We start from the raw sequence: 23,116 nt of genomic DNA, 5'->3' as shown, positions 1-23,116 counted from the left end.
GAAAGTCAGTTTATTGTACACAATCGGTCAATTGCAGCTTGCCGTTGGCTGTAAACTGTACGTTTATGTCACTGGAATGCACTAATCACTCAAAAAATATTACCGCCAGCCGGCGTGTAAATGGATTTAACTCTTTGAACGTACAATAGTGTTTGTGAAGCAGAAAGTCAGTTTATTGTACACAATCGGTCAATTGCAGCTTGCCGTTGGCTGGAAACTGTACGTTTCTGTCACTGGAATGCACTAATCACCCAAAAAATATTACCGCCAGCCGGCGTGTAAATGGATTTAACTCTTTGAACGTACAATAGTGGTTGTGAAGCAGAAAGTCAGTTTATTTAGCACAATCGGTCAGTTGCAGCTTGCCGTTGGCTGTAAACTGTACGTTTATGTCACTGGAATGTACTAATCACCCAAAAAATATTACCGCCACCCGGCGTGTAAATGGATCTAACTCTTTGAACGTACAATAGTGGTTGTGAAGCAGAAAGTCAGTTTATTTAGCACAATCGGTCAATTGCAGCTTGCCGTTGGCTGGAAACTGTACGTTTATGTCACTGGAATGCACTAATCACCCAAAAAATATTACCGCCACCCGGCGTGTATATGGATTTAACTCTTTGAACGTACAATAGTGGTTGTGAAGCAGAAAGTCAGTTTATTTAGCACAATCGGTCAATTGCAGCTTGCCGTTGGCTGGAAACTGTACGTTTATGTCACTGGAATGCACTAATCACCCAAAAAATATTACCGCCACCCGGCGTGTAAATGGATCTAACTCTTTGAACGTACAATAGTGGTTGTGAAGCAGAAAGTCAGTTTATTGTACACAATTGGTCAATTGCAGCTTGCCGTTGGCTGGAAACTGTACGTTTGTGTCACTGGAATGCACTAATCACCCAAAAAATATTACCGCCAGCCGGCGTGTAAATGGATTTAACTCTTTGAACGTACAATAGTGGTTGTGAAGCAGAAAGTCAGTTTATTTTGCACAATCGGCAAACTGCAGCACCAACTGTGCACGACAGCCACCAAGAAAAAAAAGGGTGTATGTCACTTTAAATTTTCGATTCTTTGATAGCTGTGGCCCTAAGTAACGATTCTGTGTCCCTGAGTAACGATTCTGTGTCCCTGAGTAACGATTCTGTGGCCCTAAAGTCTCTGTGGCCCTAACTCTGTCCCTTAATACACACAGGTCTGTCTCTCTTGAATGGCCGGAGGCTAATGGAGAATTCTAAGATGGCCGCGATTTATAGCTCCACCATTACACAGTGCTGGCTGGCTGCTGATTGGCTAATGCGATCACATGTCATGAATGCATTATGGGTCAGCGCGCCTTGTCTGCGCGCCTTCCCAGAGATCCCCACCCCATCTTCTCTGTCCATTTTCTCCGTCGCCACACATGTCGCCGCCATTTTTGGGAAAATTCGATTCGTGCATCCGAAGTTTGCTAATCTTCGGATTCGTCGCGAATAGAATTTTTCCAAATCTTCGGAACGAATTCCACTTCGTCATGTTCGATTCGCTCATCTCTAAAAATAACCATCAGTCGCCCTTGATCTGGAGCTCCATGCAAGATTTCGCCTTATGGGGTAAGGATGATCATAAGAAAAAGGAGGGATCAACCCAGAACTACACGGGAGGAGCTTGTGAATGATCTCAAGACAGCCCCCCCCATTGACTTCAATGCAGAAACGCCCCCATTGATGTCAATGCAAAACCGTTCCACATTGATGTCAATGGAAAAATGCACCCCCTTTGACTTCAATGCAAAATTGCACCCCCTTTGACTTCAATGCAAAAACGCTTCCCATTGACTTCAGTGCAATAACGCCCCCTATTGTCTTCAAAGCAAAAATGCCTCTATTTAAGTTTTTTAATTGTGTATACATTTCATTTTATTTTACATTTTAATTTATTTAAAGTAACACACAATTTTTGTGTGTTACTTTATATAAAAGGTATTTTACATTACTGGGTTGTATATTTTAAATTCACATTCATTTCAATCCATGATATTAATTAAAAAGTCCAATATAATACAATTATATGTACTTTTTTTTTTTTCCTCTCTTTTTCAAACTGTCCGTTTTCGGCCAAGTACATTTGCGGTTTCGGTCCAGAATTTTTATTTCGGTGCACCACCATAAAAAAGATGTGGTGGCTGCGTTCATTTTCTAATGATTGGTAAGCTGCAATATATTTTTCCTTTTGGTTTTGGGTTTATTACAGCTTTAACCGCTTCCCGTCCACCCCATAGCAGATGTACTGCTACAGGGCGGCACGGGTGCGCAAAATTACATATATATACGTGATTTTGCATCTCTGGGTAGGGGGTGCACGCACCCTACCCGCGCCACCATTCGCGGCTGTGGCTGTCAATCGCTGGGTCCCAGCCAGTGCTTACTTGCCGGCGCCCGGTGATTGCCGAGCATCTTAGATGGGAGTGGAGAACTGTTTGTAAACAAAACCGTTCTCTCCCCTGTCAGCTCCTGCACACTGCTTTGCATGGCTCTGCACAGCACAGCCATACAAAGCAGTGTGATTACACAGCCACACAGTAAAATAGCACACTTTGATCACCCCACATGCTAACCCCTTCCTGCTCAGTACCATTAGTACAGTGTCAGTACTTTTTTTTTTTTTTAGCACTCATCACTGTATTGGTGTCAGTGGGGATGTCAGTGACACCAAGTCAGTTGATCCCAGTGTCAGTGCTTTTTATTAGGCCTAATCACTATATTGGTGTCACTGGGGATGTCAGTGACACCAAGTCAGTTCCCACCCAGTGTCAGAATGCCCACTGCAGTCCCGCTATAAGTCACTGATCGCCGCCATTACTAGTAAAAATTAAAAAAAAAAATCCCAGTATATATACCGCCATTTGTAAATGCTAAATATTTCACGTAAACCAATTAATTTACACTTTTTGATTTTTTTTTTTAGCAAAGACATGGAGCAGAATACATTTTGGCCTAAATTTATGACAAAATGCGATTTAAAAAAAACAAACTTTTACTGGTCATGTTTAATAGCAAAAAGTCAAAAATATTGTTTTTTTTTCTCAAAATTGTTGATTTTTTTTTATAGCGCAAAAAATAAATACTGCACAGGCAATCAAATACCACTGAAAGAAAGCTCTATTTGTGGGAAAAAAAGGACATAAATTTCATTTGGGTGCAGCGTTGCATGAGCGCACAATTGTCAAAGTAACGCTGCGCCATAACACAAAAAATGGCCTGGCCAGGAAGGGGGGTAAATCCTCTGGAGGACACGTGCTTAATGCCTGTATTTTCAGCTCCTACTAGTGGCCAAAATGTGGTATAGTTTTCTGATGCACCTATACTGCACTTTGGCCACTAGATGGAGCTCAAGGTTAAGGCATTAATCTCTTAGAAAAATTACAGTCACATTTTGTTTAGTGCGGACGATGCGCCTGTCCTTCATGTAACAAATGTTTTATAAGAAGTACCCCTTAGCGTTACCTCTGGGATGACAGAAAAGAAAACCCCCGTAGACTGAGCTTCCTTCATACTGACAAGTCAGCACAATGGCTGTCAGCTTTCCATTACTTGTATTTGCCATTTACTTTGGTAAAGTGTATGTTTGCAGTGTGGAGCGGTGACCTCCGTCACATCTGTCTCGATATGCCATGCCAGCGCTCAAGCTAATAATTGCGTGATTACATGATTAAATTGTACCGCGCGTCTTGTCACCATTGCTCAAAGACAAATGTGCCGCCATTATCGTCCCGTCTGTCCTGAAGGAGGCTGCAGGCGAGTGCACTGTTGACACAGCCTTTTCCAGCCATGAATATGGATGAACCTAAATCAAAAGTGCTTCATTTTATGATATTCTAATGATGCCGAGGGTACAGGCTGAGTCACAAAGGAGCTTGCATTTTGAGCAGGGTATTTGATGATTCCACTAATGAACATTTCAGCCTTATTGTATGTGGTGAACTTGGATCTAATACAGGGTCCAAATTTCATTTACTGCGTTCATTTAATTAAAATGTGTTTTATTTCCTGGCAGGAGAAATGCTGCCTCCACCAAAATTAATTTGGTTTGACCACAGCTGACCCAATTCATGAGCTGAAAGGAAAAAGAAAACAATAATAAAACCCATCTTTTATATTTAGCAATGCAAATCTTTTGACATGTAGATCAAAAATAATAATAATTATCGGGACAAAATATATTGCCAAAGCTGCAATGTGCACTTTAGATTGTAAGTTCTGAGCAGAATCTTCCTAACCTTCTTGTATTAAAACTGGACTGTCTCCCTCATTTTGTAAAGCACTGAGCAAACTGTTGGCACTATATAAATCCTGTATATATATATTATTTATTTCAGGTACTTATATAGCGCCGTCAATTTACGCAGCGCTTTACATCTATATTGTACATTCACATCAGTTCCTAACCCTCAAGGGGTGTACAATCTAAGGTCCCTAACTCACATTCATATACAAGGGCCAATTTAGACAGGATCCAATTAACCTACCAGCATGTCTTTGGGGTGAGGGAGGAAACTGAAGTACACAGAAGAAACCCACGCAGGCACAGGGAGAACATGCAAACTCCAGGCAGGTGTTGCCATGGCTGGGATTTGAACCAATGACCCTAGTACTGCCAGGTGGAAGTGCTAACCATTTAGCCACTGTGCTGCTCATATATATGATGATCAGTATAAATAATAATAATACTATGCATAGTAATAATGCACTTCTGTTACTATTACCACCCATTAACCACTTAACTTTCAGAAGGTTTTACCCCCTTCATGACCGGGGCATTTTTATGCTATTCTGCACTGTGCTACTTTTAAAGGATAACAAAAAATAATAAATGCATATGTTTTTGCATGTAAAAAAAAATGTGCATCTATTATTTTTTGTTTTGCGATCCTGTAAAGCATTGCACCAGTGATCAGCAGACTGTTGGTGCCATGCACGTCTCCTGCAGACCTATCAGTGTATCTGCTTCCTTGTACAAGGAAGCCAGTGCTGAAGCCCCGTACACATGATGAGAATATTGGATGATCATCCATTTTTTTTTTGCATGCTAGCCTCATATCGAATGTGAAGAGGTTATTAAAGTTATGAAAATTCTTGTACAACAGAAAGAAAATTCAGAAGTGATGTCATGTATTGTTTTCTATTTGTATTGTGTTTTCGTCCAAAATATTTGCTTAAACCAAAATTGTACGATCCGGTATTGTACGAGGAAAAATATTTTTGCTTGTCCATACAAATAATTTCAGACGAAAGCTTCATACTAACGATCAGATTATCGGAACTGAACTGTCCCCTTATTTTGTTAAGCACTGAGCAAACTGTTGGCGCTATATCAGGGGCGGACTGACCATTTGGGAACTCAGGCACTGCCCGAGGGCCCGGGGGGTCAGTAGGGGGCCCCATGAGATGCCCCTGGTACCTTTTTCATAGGCTTTTATAAGTTTGGGCAAGGACACAGGGGCCCCATGATCCCCTATTGCCCGGGGGCCCCATGAGTTGTCAGTCCGCCCCTGCGCTATATAAATCATGTATATATGATAATGAGTATAAATAATAATAATAATACTATGCATAGTAATAATGCACTCCTGTTACTATTAACACCCATTAACCACTTAACTTCCAGAAGGTTTTACCCCCTTCATGACCAGGGCATTTTTATGCTATTCTGCACTGCGCTACTTTTAAAAGATAAGTTCACCTTTCAACAAAAAATAATAAATGCAAATTTTTTTTTGCAGTTAAAAAAAAATGTGCATTTATTATTTTTTGTTTTGCGATCCTGTAAAGCATTGCACCAGTAATCAGCACATCGCTGGTGCCATGCAGACCTATCGCTGTATCTGCTTCCTCATAGCTCGTACAGGGAAGCCAATGCTGAAGCCCTGTACACACAATGAGAATATTGGATGAATGATCGTACATTTTCTTTTTTGCATGCTCATATTGAAAGTGAAGAATTTACTGAATTTATTGAAGAAGTACTAATGATCATATTATCTTAAATGAACTGTCTCCCTTATTTTGTTAAGCACTGAGCAAACTGTTGGTGCTATATAAATCCTGTATATATGATGAGTATAAATAATAATACTATGCATAATAATAACGTACCCCTATTACTATTACCACCCATTACCACTTAACCTCCAGAAGGTTTTACCCCCTTCATGACCAGGGCATGCTATTCTGTACTGCGCTACTTTTAAAAGATAAGTTCACCTTTCAACAAAAAATAATTGTGACGGAAGCGTAGGAGGGACAGAACGCACACAGAGGATGATAAACACACAAGGCTTTATTGAAATATGGGAGGCACTGAATGAGGGTAGGAAGGTAGCGTCTGGGTACCCAAAAGGGGGGAAAGAGGGGGGCAGAGTCCAAACAGTTATAATCCGGTCCACGATAGGGTGCTTCGGGTAGCGATGGCCTGAGCACTCGGGGGGGGGGGCAGTCCAGGTAGCTACGATAATCCAGACACGCAATAGGCAGTCCTAGCAAGTATTAATCCAAGTGGGCAGTTCCGGCAAGGATAATAGATTCAATGGGGCAGTCCAGGCAGGGAAAGTTTGGGTGCATTCAGTGGGGCAGTCCAGACAGGGCAATATATGGATTCAAGGGGGGCAGTTCAGGCAGGAGAATATGAGCATTCACGGTTTAGGCAGGGGTAACTTCCCAGAGGCACATAGCAGTCAGGAGACAGGGACCCGTGCAGCACTCAGCTTTCCAGGGACAAAGCGGTCAGCAGACAGGGACCCTCACGGTGCTCAGCTTTCCAGGGACAACCAGCGGTCAGCAGACAAGAACAGCTTTCCCAGGACAAAGTGGTCAGCAGACAGGGATCGCTTTCCAGGGACGAACAGCGATCAGCGTTCACTCAGCGAGGTCTGGGCTGTGGGGTCTGGCCTCAGCTCAGACCTCCAAACAGCGGACAGGAACAGCTTTCCAGGCACAAAGCGGTCAGCAGACAGGCATCCTCACGGGGCTCAGCTTTCCAGGGACAACCAGCGATCAGCAGAGGGGACCCTCACGGTACTCAGCCTTCCAGGGACAACCAGCGATCAGCAGGCAGGGACCCTCATGGTACTCAGCTTTCCCCTTGACAACCAGCGATCAGCAGGCAGGGACACTCATGGTACTCAGCCTTCCAGGGACAACCAGCGATCAGCAGACAGGGACCCTCACGGTACTCAGCCTTCCAGGGACAACCAACAGGCTCATGGGGACCCAGCGTGGTCCTGGCTGTGGGGCCTGGCCTCAGCTCAGACCCCACACAGTGCTTCTCTCGAGAGCAGGGGACCAACAGGCTTCCAGGGACTCAGCAGGGTCTTGGCTGTGGGGTCTGGCCTCAGCTCAGACCTCACACAGCACCCTGTCCTGAGCGGGGGACGAACTCCCTACCCGGGTCCTGCTCTGGTCTTTTATCGCCGGAGCAGGACGCTTCCGGGTTGCCCTGGCAACGGCCAGCCCCGCGCTCGGGTTTCCTGGGCAACAAGCCCCGCCCTCTCACTCCGACCGTGCACAGGGAGCGCGGCCTTTGTCTACGGCGGGTGCAGAGCGCAGGAAACTCGGGGCCGCGCTGTGCTCGCCGATACAAGGGGAGGGGGGCGCGTGGAGACACCCAGGTGGCCAGCGGACAGCGGGGTGTCAGACTCCTTGGAGTCCGGCCAAGGAGAGGTGCGAACCGCACCACAGGGGGCAGATCTCTGACATGGGGCACAGCCTTTGATGTAGGCTTGTGTCTCACATAGGGACCTGTAAGGGGAAGGGAGGGGGGAGGATGAAGGAGAGCGAGAGGGGAGCCGTAACAGGAGGGGGGAGGATGAAGGAGAGCGAGGGGGAGACCGTGAAAATAATAAATGCACTTTTTTTTTTTTGCAGGTAAAAAAAAATGTGCATTTATTATTTTTTGTTTTGGGAGTTTGTAAAGCATGCAGGCAAGCTTTACAATCACTTTAAGTAGAGAAGCTGCTGGAGTCCCTTACTAGAAGAAGTGTCTATAACCACAATCAGGGTAACCTTGGCGTATCAGGAGGATCTCTCTCGGGAGGTAAGCCATTCAACCTTCAGGGTTGAGCAGCATTGTGCTGCTGCAGAACATTTCTTCCGGGTTACCCCTTGTGGTTATAGGGATTCTAAAGGCAAAACATATTTTACCTTAAAGTGGTTCCAAAGACAAGACATTTTTTATCTTAATGCATTCCCTGCAGTAAGGTAAACAATGTCTCATAAAGTATCACCCCATTCACCTTGCTACATACTTACCTGATTCGTCATGGATCCAGCACTATGCCCATCTACAGCCAGCACTATGCCCATCTGCTGCCAGCACTATGCCCATCTGCAGCCAGCACTATGCCCATCTACAGCCAGCACTATGCCCATCTGCTGCCAGCACTATGCCCATCTACAGCCAGCACTATGCCCATCTGCTGCCAGCACTATGCCCATCTACAGCCAGCACTATGCCCATCTACAGCCAGCACTATGCCCATCTGCAGCCAGCACTATGCCCATCTGCAGCCAGAACTATGCCCATCTGCAGCCAGCACTATGCCCATCTGCAGCCAGAACTATGCCCATTTACAGCCAGCACTATGCCCATCTACTGCCAGAACTATGCCCATCTACAGCCAGCACTATGCCTATCTGCTGCCAGCACTATGCCCATCTACAGCCAGCACTATGCCCATCTACTGCCAGAACTATGCCCATCTACAGCCAGCACTATGCCCATCTGCAGCCAGAACTATGCCCATCTACAGCCAGCACTATGCCCATCTGCTGCCAGCACTATGCCCATCTGCTGCCAGAACTATGCCCATCTACAGCCAGCACTATGCCCATCTGCTGCCAGAACTATGCCCATCTACAGCCAGCACTATGCCCATCTGCTGCCAGCACTATGCCCATCTGCTGCCAGAACTATGCCCATCTACAGCCAGCACTATGCCCATCTGCTGCCAGAACTATGCCCATCTGCAGCCAGCGCTATGCCCATCTGCAGCCAGCGCTATGCCCATCTGCAGCCAGCACTATGCTCATCTGTTGCCAGAACTATGCCCATCTACAGCCAGCACTATGCCCATCTGCAGCCAGCACTATGCCCATCTGCAGCCAGCACTATGCTCATCTGCTGCCAGCACTATGCCCATCTGCTGCCAGCACTATGCCCATCTGCAGCCAGCACTATGCCCATCTGCAGCCAGCACTATGCCCATCTGCAGCCAGCACTATGCCCATCTGCTACCAGAACTATGCCCATCTGCAGCCAGCACTATGCCCATCTGCAGCCAGCGCTATGCCCATCTGCAGCCAGCACTATGCCCATCTGCTTCCCATTCATAAGTAATATTTGCGTTTTTTAAAAATATTTTTGACTGAGGTGCCTCCGTTTTTGCATACTTTCAAAAAGTTTGAGAAACGCTGATCTAAAGAGATGGAAATGAAGCTACTTTTCATCTGTAGAGCACTTGAAGTTACTTTTCTCCCTTTATTATGTTGATGACAATATTATCCAATTCCGAGCGCTTGCTTGTGGCTGAGCATTTCAGAACTATGATGGGTAATCTTGTGTCTGATTATCTCTAGACTTCATGCTCGTTCAAATCAATTTATATCCAATTGGATGTAGAATCAATACATTCTGGTGCTTAAAATGGCTTTTTGTGACTACAAGTAAGGAGTTAATGACCAGAAAGAAGAGAAATTAGTGAAGTCAGGCTTGCCGGCATAGAGCAGGCAAAGCGAAGAGAGATCCGAGGTGCTGCCTCATCTACACCTGAGATTTGTCGTTTTGAAGTCTACCAGGAGCCATGATATGTTCAGTCCCTCATTAAAAATTCAGTACGGTTTGTGGGATTACAACTGCTAGCAACGTCAGCTGGATATACTCTACATAGTGAATTCTATACATTAACAGAACTGTGTGCTGTGTGATTGGATGAGCGACCTTGACCATTTTTTCTTTTTGCTGTGTATGTATAAAAAATTCTCCATCCCTGCACTTATATTGGCTGACACTGGAATCGATCGGTCTCTTGCTCCCCTTTTCTTACTTGCCGATAAAACCGGAACACAAGAATGGAAAAACAAAGTAACAGATATTTTTGTACGGGTGTCTGGAGTACAAAAGTTCCATTGAACGGAGACCACCAGGCTGGCTTATATTAATCAATGCGCATTACGATTGCGCTTCTGGTGAGTTTGCAATCCCACTAAATCTATCGCACACCACCGGATGATAATCACCTTCCACCTTATGGTTGATTCCTGATTTCCAGAATATATATGCACAGCCTGCTGGATTTTCACTTTGAATAGCACTTTCACGCCATAGAGTTTTTTATTTTGGGACTCACTTATGTGCTCACATGTGCTGTTTTGCTGTTTTCTTGATTGATGATTATGTCTATATTTTGATTGAGGAACATACATGTTTTAGATCACCCCAGATATTTATTTTATGCGCTGCTGTAAGGGACCGCCTGGCGACACCACTAGCACTCCACTAATCAGGCGTCCCCAACGCACGGAGTCTAAGTCCCAGAGTACTTGTTCACCAGAGCCCCTGATGGTGGGGATGGACTTGGAGTACCCCGGGACCAGGTCGCGCTTACTGAGGGCACCCGTCAGTGGTAAGGGTGGTCGCCAGGGGCTCCCACGGGAGAGAGCCTGATATGAGGAGGTCTGGGAACCCCGCTGAGAGGAATGGATGGATGGATGAGCAAGTGCAGAGTCAGGCAAGCCGGGTCGGTAACGGGGAGGACAGCACGGTACAAGGCAGCGGGCAGAGAATAGTCGGGTCACACGCCAGGTCATCAACAGTAGGTCAAATCCAATAGGGGACATACGGAAGAGAGGTCAGGCAAAGCAAGGGTCTGGGCAGGAGAATTCAGCAGTGGTCAGGTACAATCCGGGTCAGCAACTTACAGGTTCAGGTTCAGATACAGGATACAGGGCAAGGACAAGACCAGAAGGCACTGAATGACAGCTCAGGGCCGTTTAAATATCGCGCCCTGCGCTGCCATTGGTGCCCAGCGGGCGGCCGCGGCTCCTATTGCGCATGCGCGAACTCACGCGCCGCGGCCGGCCCGGACCTAGAGCCCGCGTCCCTGCACAGGGCGGCATACTGCGCCTGCGCCGGGACCATCGCGGCGGGGATCGAGGGGATCCCTGACAGCTGCACTCACTTGTGATACTTTTGATAAAAATTCTATACTACGTGTGGTTACAGTGGTTCTAGAGGCTTAAGGTTTTTTACCTTCATGCATTTTATGCATAAAGGTAAAAAACCTTCTGTGTGCAGCATCCCCTCCAGCCCCCCACCCCCACCCAATACAACCCCCCCCCATACTCACCTAATCCCCCCCCCTCTCAATCCAGTAATGTGCACTGGAGTCTTAGCTATCCTGGGACTCCCTCTTAATGGCTGAGGCAGAAGCAGGAGCCATTGGCAATTACAGCCGGTGAGGCAATGAGAAGAGAGAGGGAGTGGGGCCGAGCAACGGCTCCATGTGTGAATGGACACAGGAAGCAGTGGGTGCCCCCATAGCAAGCTGCTTGCTGTGGGGGCACCCGACAGGAAAGATGGGCCAAGAAAGCCTGCAAGGGACCCGAGAAGAGGAGGATCCATGCTGCTCTGCGCAAAACCACTACACACAGCAAGTAAGTATAGACATGTTTGTTATTTCTCAGCTATCCCGGGACTCCCTCTTAGTGGTTGAGACAGAAGCAGGAGCCATTGGCAATTACAGCCAGTGAGTTAATGAGAAGAGAGAGGGAGTGGGGCCGAGCAACGGCTCCGTGTGTGAATGGACACATGAAGCAGCGGGTGCCCCCATAGCAAGCTGCATGCCGTGGGGGCACCCGACAGGAAAGATGGACCAAGAACGCCTGCAGGGGACCCGAGAAGAGGAGGATCCATGCTGCTCTGTGCAAAACCACTGCACACAGGTAAGTATAGACATGTTTGCTATTTCTCAGCTATCCCGGGACTCCCTCTTAGTGGTTGAGACAGAAGCGGGAGCCATTGGCAATTACAGCCGGTGAGCCAATGAGAAGAGAGAGGGAGTGGGGCCGAGCAACGGCTCCGTGTGTGAATGGATACACGAAGCAGCGGGTGCCCCCATAGCAAGCTGCTTGCTGTGGGGGCACCCGACAGGAAAGATGGGCCAAGAAAGCCTGCAGGGGACCCGAGAAGAGGAGGATCCAGGCTGCTCTGCACAAAACCACTACACACAGCAGGTAAGTATAACATGTTTGTTATTTTTACCTTAAAAAAAATAAGCCTTTAGAATCACTTTAAATAGGTACAAGAGCATAATAGGTTTGTCACGAGCAAAAATGAAAATCATTTAGTCAAATGCTAATCTTACCTAAGCAACTTTGTTTTAAAGAAAAATAAAATTTGATGTGATTTAAAGCGGATCTTCACCCAAAAGCGGAAGTTCCGCTTGTTTGCATCCTCCCCCCACCTCCACTGCCACATTTGGCACTTTTTGGGGGCAAATGAGGAGCGGGTACCTGGGTTTAACACTCCCACTTCTGGGTCAAATTGCTGCGGTGATCTGTGAGTAAGTTTGGACCCCCTCCTTCCCTCCCGCAGCCTTCTGGGACACACACAGGTCCCAGAAGACTGCGGGACAAAGCACAGTGCAGCTCGCACATGTGCAGTAGAAAACTGGTTGCAAAGCTGGAAGGTTTCACTGCTGGTTAGCCTTACCTAAGATGCCAGCGTGTACACCCAACGCTGATTAAAAAATCAGCTTGGGTGAAGACATCGCTGAATCCCAGGACTGACTTAAATTTTTTTTTTGGGGAGAAACTGGAGCTCTTCTTTAAAGTGGAGTTCCACCTAAAAAAATTAATAAAAGTCAGCAGCTACAAAAACTGTAGCTGCTGACTTTTAAAATACAGACACTTACCTGTTCCTCGGTCCAGCTGTGTCCTCACCACGGTTGGTTTCACCAGCTGTCTTCTCTCCCTAGTGCCGGTATCTTCATTGTGGGCACCCAGCTGTGACAGCTTGCGGCTTCACAGCCGGGTGCCCACATGCGTGAGTAGTGCTGCGCTTTGCAAATGGCCCCATAGTCCTCTGTGACCTGTCGCGTGTTCCAGAAGACTGCGGGGGGGGGGGGCTACTTCCGCTTCTGATCACCTGGGTGATTACAGTGGCAGTGGGTACCTATAAAATTTGGACACCCACTCCCCAAAGGTGCCAATCCTTAATGGGGAGTGGGGGACAAGGGCTTAAAGCGGAACTTCCCCTTTTGGGTGAAGCTCCACTTTAATACTGACTTCTCATCCAATTGTGTGAGATCTGCCTATTGCGGAACAATGCAAGACGAGAGGAATCCTATTCATGCCTATGGAGCCTATTCACACCTGTGTGGTGTGCTATTGTGCTCTGTAGTTGCTTCTTTTGATGCAACACCGTGCTTTATAGCCCCCCAAAAGATGCATGAAAACATGAAAAACACATTAAGAAAACACACGAAAAATACAGATGTACAAGTAGACCTAGTCTAAGATATAATGCTTCTTGACATATTTGGAAGGGCAGGAACTAAGGAGAACTAGGCCCCACATAATGTTGAAGCCCCCTCTTCACACCAGAAGCCCCACTACACATGAATGCCCCTCATCACACCAGAGGTGCCTGAGACAATATACTGAAATTTGGCACCGATCATTACATAATGGAGTCCTCTAGGAATCTTTCTCCTTCCCCCTACCTTTTGTTCAGGAATAGAGATGTGAAACTTTTCCCCTGTTTTTCTGCAAAAAGTCCATGTTTTTAGAAAAACAATTTTTTTTCCAGTGTCGAGTAGTTTTACAATTGGTGAAGAAACACTTTGTGATGATCCAGAAGCAGCAAAAAGAGTGTTTTTGGAATTAGTTTTTTTTTTCAATATCTACTTTTTCCAAAAAATTGTAACAGAAAATGACAACCTCCAAAAAACTCACCATTCCTCTTACTAAATGCCTTGAACTGTCTATTTTCCAAAAATGGGTAATTTGGGGGGGGGGGGGTATTTGTACTATCCTGGTGTTTTTCGGGCCTCAAGAAATGAGATAGGCCATCAGCAAATCAGGATTGATCGATTGTCAGATCTATATACCATGGTTTGCAGACTCTATAACTTTCCTACAGACTAAATCATATAGTATAATGTAGCAAAATACATTTTGACCTAAATTTATGAAGAAATGTTATTTATTTGCAAAATGTTAGAACAGAAACAAAGAAAAATATGTTTTTTTTTCAAATGTTTCAGGGCATTTTTTGTTTTACTTAGCAAAAAATAAAAAACTCAGTGGTGATTAAATACCACCAAAACAAAGCTCTATTTGTGTGAAAAATGCTAAAAAATTTTTATGGGTACAGTGTTGCATGACCGTAGAATTGTCATTCAAAGTGCGACAACACTGAAAGCTGAAAATTGGCCTGGGCTGGAAGGGGGTAAAAGTGCTTGGTATTGAAGTGGTTAATTAAATTTTACCTGTCAGTTAAGGAGAGGACAGAAACTATCATCTACTGTATCCCAACAATCACCCAACTGTAGGATGAGCAAGATGGAGCCCACAAGCAAACTAAACTGGAGCCTTTCCCCTGTAGTGCCACCTAGTGACAGAAATTAATATGTCTCTTGCTTACTTGAGAAGTAAAGTGTTACTTGAATTGTATTCCTGGATTTGCTTGTCTGCAGCTGAGAGAACTTGCAATAATTTAAGACTTTACATAAAGTTTCAGAAATCGTTCATTAAGGTCTTCATATTATATAGCCCAGTGAATCCATCGATGACTGGTGTAAGCCACAATTTCATCTCAGCATTCCAGGTCCCACGCCACCATCTTCTCTTCTGACATCATCAGGAGATCGGTTGTGTTTTCTGGATTCTTTGGGCCAGCCCCCTAGTGATGCATGCGCTTTGCAGTGGAGATTGACTGGTTGATGCACTGTGCGGTGGAGATTGTCCCAAAGCCTGTTGGGTTGCATGATGTCAGCATGGGGGGACGGTGTTGTCAGGCTCCTCAGCTTGTCCAATCAGAGACTTCTTTGCATTCTAGAAATCATTGAAGTAGCGGCGTCTACTTCATTGATTTCCAGCTTCCAGGCGTATTGGCCAGGTATGGTATATACAGTACATAGTTACATTGATCCAAGCTGGACCGATGTAACTTTGTATAAATGATCCATACCTGGAATTCATCTTTAGTTGTACTATACAGGACATAGGCTGGGTATTCATAGACCCTGGGTTATAAGCTGGTTTCTCCAGGTGACTGGACACTAGCAAAGCTTTTGAGGACACGAAACTCAGTTTTTTGCTAGTGTCCTCCTCTCCCTTACTACTTTGATATTTTAACAAAAGAAGCAGTGCATCCGAGTTGGTCCAACTTTGGTTACAACTTTGCCAGAACCCAAAGACGTAGGGGTGGCCTGTATTGTTGTTTTTGGGCACAGGGACTTGCATGGGGGCTCACCTCGGCACTTTGATCAACATGTATAGTTAGCTGCAGGCTGTAACTAGTAATCCATACACAATTTATAACCAACTCCCTTAGACTTCAAGACTCAAGAACCATAAATCAAATAAAATTGACCATCTTAAATCATTTGAACCAATGTGTCCATCTACAAATTAGGTGACATTACCCAATCAGCAGGCTTCTCAACAGCCTGTAAATCTAACAGAATTGACCATCATAGATGATGTAAAACATCTGTGCACTCAGCAAGTGGGCATGTTCCCCTCCAGTCAGGATAAACCGCAATGGGTTGGGCTGGCGTTAAGCCATATATATATTACTGCGGAGAGCGGTTTGAAGTGGTTAAGCCGGTTCCTGGTGTGAGCACGCAGCCATCCATCCATCCATCCTGCCTGCCTGGAACTGTCAGTGAGAATGTCAGTGTGGAGTTTGAATACAATCTGCCTATTTGATCTCTATAGCTTGAGATCAATTTGTTTCGGTAAGAGGCTTGCCTGTTTTTTTCTGAGGAGCACCTTTGAGCACAGCAGCACCTTGTTAGAAGATTAATTAACCTCCCTGGCGGTATGATTATTTCAGACTTTTGGTGCTGAAAGCGGTCCCATTATTTTGCATGGAAATTTGGCGTTTTATATTGTAGGTCTGTAATTCTTAGGAATAACTCACTGAAATCTGTCCGAACAAGAGTCTAGTAAACATCCTGGGTAGGATAAAACTTGAAACACGAAATCATAAATTATAATTGAATAAATAATCATAAAAAATAATAATATAATAATAAATTTAATTCACTAATATAATCAAACCAAAAACACTGAAATTTGAAATATAGTGCCAAGTTCGCACATCGCTGGGCAAAGTCGCAGAATCGTTTTCAGTGTCTGATGATGAATTTCCCCACGAATCATTATCACTCAATTCTGTAAGTAGTTCTGATTTACTATCGCTGTTCTCTAGCTGGTCTAAAACCGCTTTTGACGTAAAGGGACGCTTTTTAGACGCCATGGACGTTTCTCAGTTTCCAGGCAGAAAGAACAGTAAAAATGCAGGCAGGGCACAGGACAAAGCAGTAGGGACACAATGTATGTGAAATGGTTTGATACAGTAATGTTTTACTATGTGATTTTTGTGATTTTTGTGAATGTCACTTTTTGTCATTTTCAAATTTCCCGCCGTTCCGTCCCCCATACGTCCCGACGCTCGCAGGGGACGGAACCCAGATGACAGATGCCGGCATCCGCCGGATTACATTGCCGGGGACACTGCAGGAGGGACATCAAGGGAGCGCAGGACAAGGTAAGTGACCGAGGGACTGCGGAACAGCGCTGCATGGTAAGCCTGAGTGTAGCTCGGGGTTACCGCTTGTGGTACTGAAACTTTACCTCGAGCTACACTCGGGAATACCGCCAGGGAGGCTACGCATACAGCAATTTTTCTTCACATTGGATTGGGGACTTTTTATATACATGCTCTCATTTTTGTACTTTATATCATTTATTAATTCATAGTATATTGCAGGTGTTCTATTTTGTGTTTTATACACTGGGACTTCTCCAGAGCCTCTCCCATCCTCTGGAACTCCCTACCACAGTATGTCTGGTCAGCCCCCACCCTGTCTGCCTTTAGGCGATCTTTGAAAACTCACTTATTCAGGGAAGCCTACCCTATCTCCACCTAAGAACTGTACTTGAGCCACCTCCATCAGATCATCCCCCGCAGCTATCACCTTTTGTACCACCTCCCCCTTCCTTTAGATCGTAAGCTCCACGAGCAAGGCCCTTATTCCTTCTGTACTGAAATGTATTGTAAATGCAATGTCTCCCTTCATATTGTAAAGCGCTGCTCAAACTGTTGGCGGTATATAAATCCTGTATAATAATAATAATATTTGATAACACATGAATTTTTAGTTTGCACATTTTTCCTTGTTATAGTTTCAAGTGAACAGCGCACTTTTTTCATGTGTTGAAGAAAGGTGTATACCCTAAAAGCTTGTCCTAACTTTTAGGGTTCATGTACACTGCAGCTGATAAACTGACATTCAGGAGCTTTTCTGCGTTTTTTCAGCAGCCCCTGAACTCTCCCTAAAGTTTTCCTATGTGTCCATGTACACATCGTCGTTTACAGGCAGTTGAGTTTACAGTCATTTTTTGAACGCACCAAACTTGCGTTCAGGAGTAGATTTTAATCAGTGTTTCATACACCAAACGCTTGTAAACGCGGCTCACCGCGTTTATAAGCGTTTGTGTTTAGAAGCGTTTTTTAACTGTTCCATATCCAGATGCTGTCCAGAGCCTTTTTTCATCATCAGAAATGCATGCAAAGTGTTTTCCATTTATTCAAATGGACCCGGTACACCAGCGCAGTCAGTTCCAGGTTTCCAGGTTTCAAAGTGCTGAGGTGAGCCCCCATGGAAGTTCCTGTGCCCAAAAGCATTATGCTCATGATGGGATCCATAGTGAATACAACCAAAAAAGACAGGTCATCTCAACACATACTGCTCTCTCTATTCCTCTCAAAATGTCTGAAATAGTTCATTTTTACTGTTTTTTAGTGCATTCTGGGCATTTTGGAAGGTTTCCTGAGGTTATCTTTAAAAAACGCTTTTAAACTCAAACTCACATAAACGCGGTATGCAAACACCACTAAACAGACGTTTTTTAAGCTACATTTTCCAGCAGTCATTTTCCATCGTTCAGAAATGTTTTCCAATCGTCCCGTGTACATGGAGCCTAAGTGCAAAATAAAAACGTATTGTGGATAAGACTTGTCTGTCCTGCAGAAACTGTCATTTTGTAATAGTACCAGTAGATGGCAGTGTGGCTATCCTTACCATAGACATGTGTCTAAATACAATGCAGTTTATTGTAACCTGTGCTGTGAGCAGAGCATGCTGCTTGTTGTCTGGATTATTTCAGGTATGTCGAAAAATGGTCATTTTCTGAAGAATTCTGGTTCATACTATATAGTATTACCTTTGTGCTCGCGATGCTGACTTCCATACATGTGTCTATTTTATAGAAAGTGTGTAAATGTATATATGTCTGCACCACGTATTCCTTATATAGGAAAAATATCAGCTGCTGTGTAAAGAAGCATCAAAACTATGCTTCCTGACAATAAATGAATGAAACTATAGAACTGCACTCGCCCCAAAATATGTCAAGTGAAACTTGAACCATAACTAGTATCGCATCATCATAATACAAATTAATGTATACACAAATCACATGCAGATGTCTTAAAAATAAATATAAGTCATGCACAAAAAAAGTTCATAAAAATTAAATACAAAAAAATCAATTAATCTAAATCTTGTGAAAATATTTCTCCAACAAAGGAGGAGATTTACTAAGACTGGAGCACTCAGAATCTGGTGCACTTGTGCATGGCAGCCAATCAGCTTCTAACTTCAGCTTGTTTACTTAGGCTTTGGCAATAAAACCTGGAAGCTGATTGGTTTCTACACAGAGCTGCACCAGAGTTTGTACCATACAGTTTTAGTAAATAACCCCTAAAGTGCCCAGTGCCTAAAAAGTGTCCCATGCAATGATTATATCTCACATAATGAACCGTGCTCCAGAAAAGTGTCCCGTACCCCAAGGACAAAAACAATTTTAATTGCATAAAACTGTCCTTTAAAATCATATTAAAAACCAAGCAGAGCACTGCCATGTATTAAGTGTCATTCGCAACACTAAAAGGTAACCGTAGTCTCTTGTCCAGGCTTCAGTTGTGCACATAGCCCAGTAGGATGAAGTCATATCTAAGCAAGCCTCATCCTACGCGTTTCGTCCTGATGGCTTCAGAGATGGATTTATATTTTGAGGGGGCTATCGCTGTTATATATTTCCATCAATTTTAAAGAAAGACAAGCAAAGAGATAATGTTAAAATGGAATTTGAGTACAGATGTATTTATACTTTTTGAATTTTTTGGACTGCCCGCCCATCCAGACTGGGCTGGTTTTTATAATATTGAGTATGTTTTTTGCCAAGGCTTCTTATGAATGAAAGAGGAACTTCACTCCCCCTTTGTTGTATTTATTTATTTTTTCTTACCCTAACTGCTGGATTGTCCTAAAAAAAAACATACCCATCTGTCCAGGGAATCCGGTGTTGTCTGGTGTAAGCTGCAGCTCTGTCTTAGCACTGCAGGTCCCACATTGCCATCTCTTTCTTTGATGTCATGTCTAATCATGCCCTGTCCTATGCGTTTCGTCCTGATGATGGCTTTAGGGATGGATTTATATTTTGAGGGGGCTATCGCTGTTATATATTTCCATCAATTTTAAAGAAAGACCAGCAAAGAAATATGGTTACAATGGATTTTGAGTACAGATGTATTTATACTTTTTGAATTTGTTGGACTGCCCACCCATCCAGACTGGGCTGGTTTTCATAATATTGAGTATGTTTTTTGCCAAGGCTTCTTATGAATTAAAGAGGAATTTCACTCCCCCTTTATTGTATTTATCTATTTTTTCTTACCCTAACTGCTGTATTGTCCTAAAAAAAACATACCCATCTGTCCAGGGAACCCGGCATTGTCTGGTGTAAGCTGCTGCTCTGTCTTAGCACTCCAGGTCCCACACCACCATTTCCTTCTTTGATGTCATCAGGAGGCCGTCTGGGTCTTTTCCTGGTTCTGATGATGAGCTGCAGCACATGTGCAGGTGTGATGGAGTTTGCCCAGTGCTTGCACACTGCAATGGAGACTGCGTAATATCAGTAACCTCAGATGTGTTTTACCCCCACCCCCCAAAAAGAAATATCTAATTGTGTAACACGGGTGCAGGAGGAAAATCATGCAAAGTTATAGATGAGGGCCAAGATTGGAATATGTAAAAAAAACATATTGTACATGCTCTCCTCCAGGCCGCTGCATCTAAGCCAGAGAACTAAGCAATCACGTGACCACTGATCACTCAGTTCTCCATCTGCTCTGAGCAAAGAGTTAAGACTGTCAGTCAACGCTCTCGGCTCTCCCCCTGCAACCCTCACTGGATCGCTGGGCTGGGTAGAGGATAGGAGCGACTGACTCCAGCTCTCGGCCAATTGCTCAGAGGCTGAGTTACCTGCCGATCATGCATCTGGGAGGATCCCAGCAATATGGTCAGGATTCTCCCAGAACCTGGAGAATCTCTTTGACAGCTGCCAGTGGGCTTTAGCCAACTATCGGCTGATTCTGGGACACAGGAGAGCATACGTAAGTGCACTCCTGTGACCCACAACAGAAGTATGGCCAAGAAAGTTTTGGCCATACTTCTCTTTTTAAAGTAGTAGTAAGCACTGTAGCTGCTGACTTTTCTAAAACAGCCACTCACCTGTCCCTCTATTCCACGGTGTCCTCCCCCACAGCTCGTTTCACCAACCATCTGGTGTTCCAGGCACCGGCATCTTCATTGTGGGCACCCGGCTGTGATAGCTTGCGGCTTCACAGCCAGTTGCCCATGGCACATGCGTGAGTAACGTTGCACTTCCCGAATGGTCCTGGGACCTGTCACATGTCCCACAAAACTACAGGGAGGGAGGACAAATTCCGTTTCCGATCACACCAGAAGTGGGAGTGGGTACCTGTCAATTTTGGGTACCCACTCCCCAAAGGTGCCAATCCTTAATAGGGAGCGGGGGAGCAGTCTTTAAAGCGGAACTTCCCCTTTTGGGTGGAGCTCCACTTTAACCCACTTTAACTGAACACAGTAAAATATTCTCCAGTAAACTATTTGTTAAAATTCATTCCCCAACACTTGACGCTTACAACTTTCAGTGCTGCTGGCTCCTGCTCTCTGTGCTGCTTCCTTGAACATCTGGTCTTTACAAAAGTGGACAGTGTAGCCTCCGGTCAGTCTGTTAGCTTGGAGAAGGGAGTGGAGAAGAGGAGGGAGGAGCAGGGGAGTGCCTTACCGTCCTAGGCTATGGAGCTGTGTGTTTCTATTGATGCACACAGTGTGGGGAGACACAGCTCTCGTCCCTGTATGCAAAGGTGGCTCTATAGGACCCTGCAAGAGAAAGGAGCCACCCTGAAACTGAAAACCTGGAGCAGGAATTAGAGCACCAGCTTAAACTGGAACATAGGCAAGGATTAAAAGATAAAGAAGCTGCATACTCAGTAGTTAAAGCAGCTGCTAAAAGCACTTAAAAAACTGCAAGTTTAATATCACGTCATTATATATAGAAATATAGGGTAACTGGCACTTATTTGTCTCCATGAACAAGAACAGTATTTTGCAGCTCTAATAGAACTATTATCACATGTAAATTCTCTGCATGCTAAAAGAAATGAAGTCGATTGGCACATAAACAGGTCAGAACAGCGCCTAGTTCCTTTGTAAACTCACAGAGAACTTTATGGTAATTTAGTTTTTGTTAGAAATATGCGGCAGAAGGGCTACAATTTAGCATAGAGCTTTGAAATGACTTTTGTCTGCTCCGCACACCTGCGTTATTCCTTACATGCAAAACTACTGTAGCTGTTGAAGACTAACCCAGCATGTGCCCGCAGCAGCCTTCCTGTTTGTGAAAAGCTTTGCCTTCCTTTTTTTTTTAATTTACCGAAACAATTTTCTGTTTGTTTTTCAGGTATCCTGTTCACAATGTTGGTGTTTGGACCTGCCTGTGGGTTTATCCTGGGATCTTTCTGTACCAAGATTTACGTTGATGCATTACTCGCCGACACCAGTAAGTGTTTCATATGAGGACTCTTGTGACCAGGAGGCTGTCATTCCTATATAGAAGAAAAATATATTTGAAATATAATTTTACAATATTCCTCCCAAATATATTGCTATATATTTGAAATGCTACAATTTTATTTCAATAAAAATATATATTTCAATAAATATATATATTATAATAATATAATACAATAAGTTTATGTTAAAATGGCTTTTTTATATGTTAAAAAGAATCTGAAGAATATATTTAAAAAATATATATTTTTAAAAATATATATTTTTTTAAATATACAGATGAAACTCGAAAAATTAGAATATCGTGCAAAAGTTCATTTATTTCAGTAATGCAACTTAAAAGGTGAAACTAGTACATGAGAGAGACTCATTACATGCAAAGCAAGATAGTTCAAGCCGTGATTTGTCATAATTGTGATGATTAGGGCTTACAGCTCATAAAAACCCCAAATCCACAATCTCAGAAAAACAGAATATTGTGAAAAGGTGCAATATTCTCGGCTCAAAGTGTCCCACTCTAATCAGCTAATTAAGCCATAACACATGCAAAGGGTTCCTGAGCCTTTAAATGGTCTGGTTCGGTAGGAATCACAATCATGGGAAAGACTGCTGACTTGACAGTTGTGCAGAAAACCATCATTGACACCCTCCATAAGGAGGGAAAGCCTCAAAAGGTAACTGCAAAAGAAGTTGGATGTTCCCAAAGTGCTGTATCAAAGCACATTAATAGAAAGTTATGTGGAAGGAAAAAGTGTGAAAGAAAAAGGTGCACAAGCAGCAGGGATGACCGCAGCCTGGAGAGGATTGTCAGGGAAAAGTCATTCAAAAGTGTTGGGGACTTTCACAAGGAGTGGACTGAGGCTGGAGTCAGTGCATCAAGAGCCACCACACACAGATGGATCCTGGACA

The 23,116-nt window shown here is 44.2% G+C and overlaps 1 protein-coding gene across 2 annotated transcripts in view; it reads left to right on the top strand.

The window, feature by feature from the left end:
• SLCO3A1 (solute carrier organic anion transporter family member 3A1) overlaps positions 1-23,116 on the top strand; it is a 476,664-nt gene that overhangs the window by 304,039 nt on the left and 149,509 nt on the right. For both annotated transcript variants that reach the window (XM_089687650.1, XM_089687651.1), the window contains exon 3: positions 22,098-22,196. In XM_089687650.1, the coding sequence (XP_089543776.1) occupies positions 22,098-22,196 (99 nt within the window). The remainder of the gene's footprint in view (positions 1-22,097; positions 22,197-23,116) is intronic.

This window comes from Staurois parvus, unplaced genomic scaffold (assembly GCF_062004578.1).
Source record: "Staurois parvus isolate SC_StPar_1 unplaced genomic scaffold, SC_StPar_1.0 ptg000432l, whole genome shotgun sequence".
Lineage (NCBI taxonomy): Eukaryota > Metazoa > Chordata > Amphibia > Anura > Ranidae > Staurois > Staurois parvus.
The sequence above is the reverse complement of the archived record's forward strand: the minus strand, read 5'-3'. Positions and strand labels throughout refer to the sequence as shown.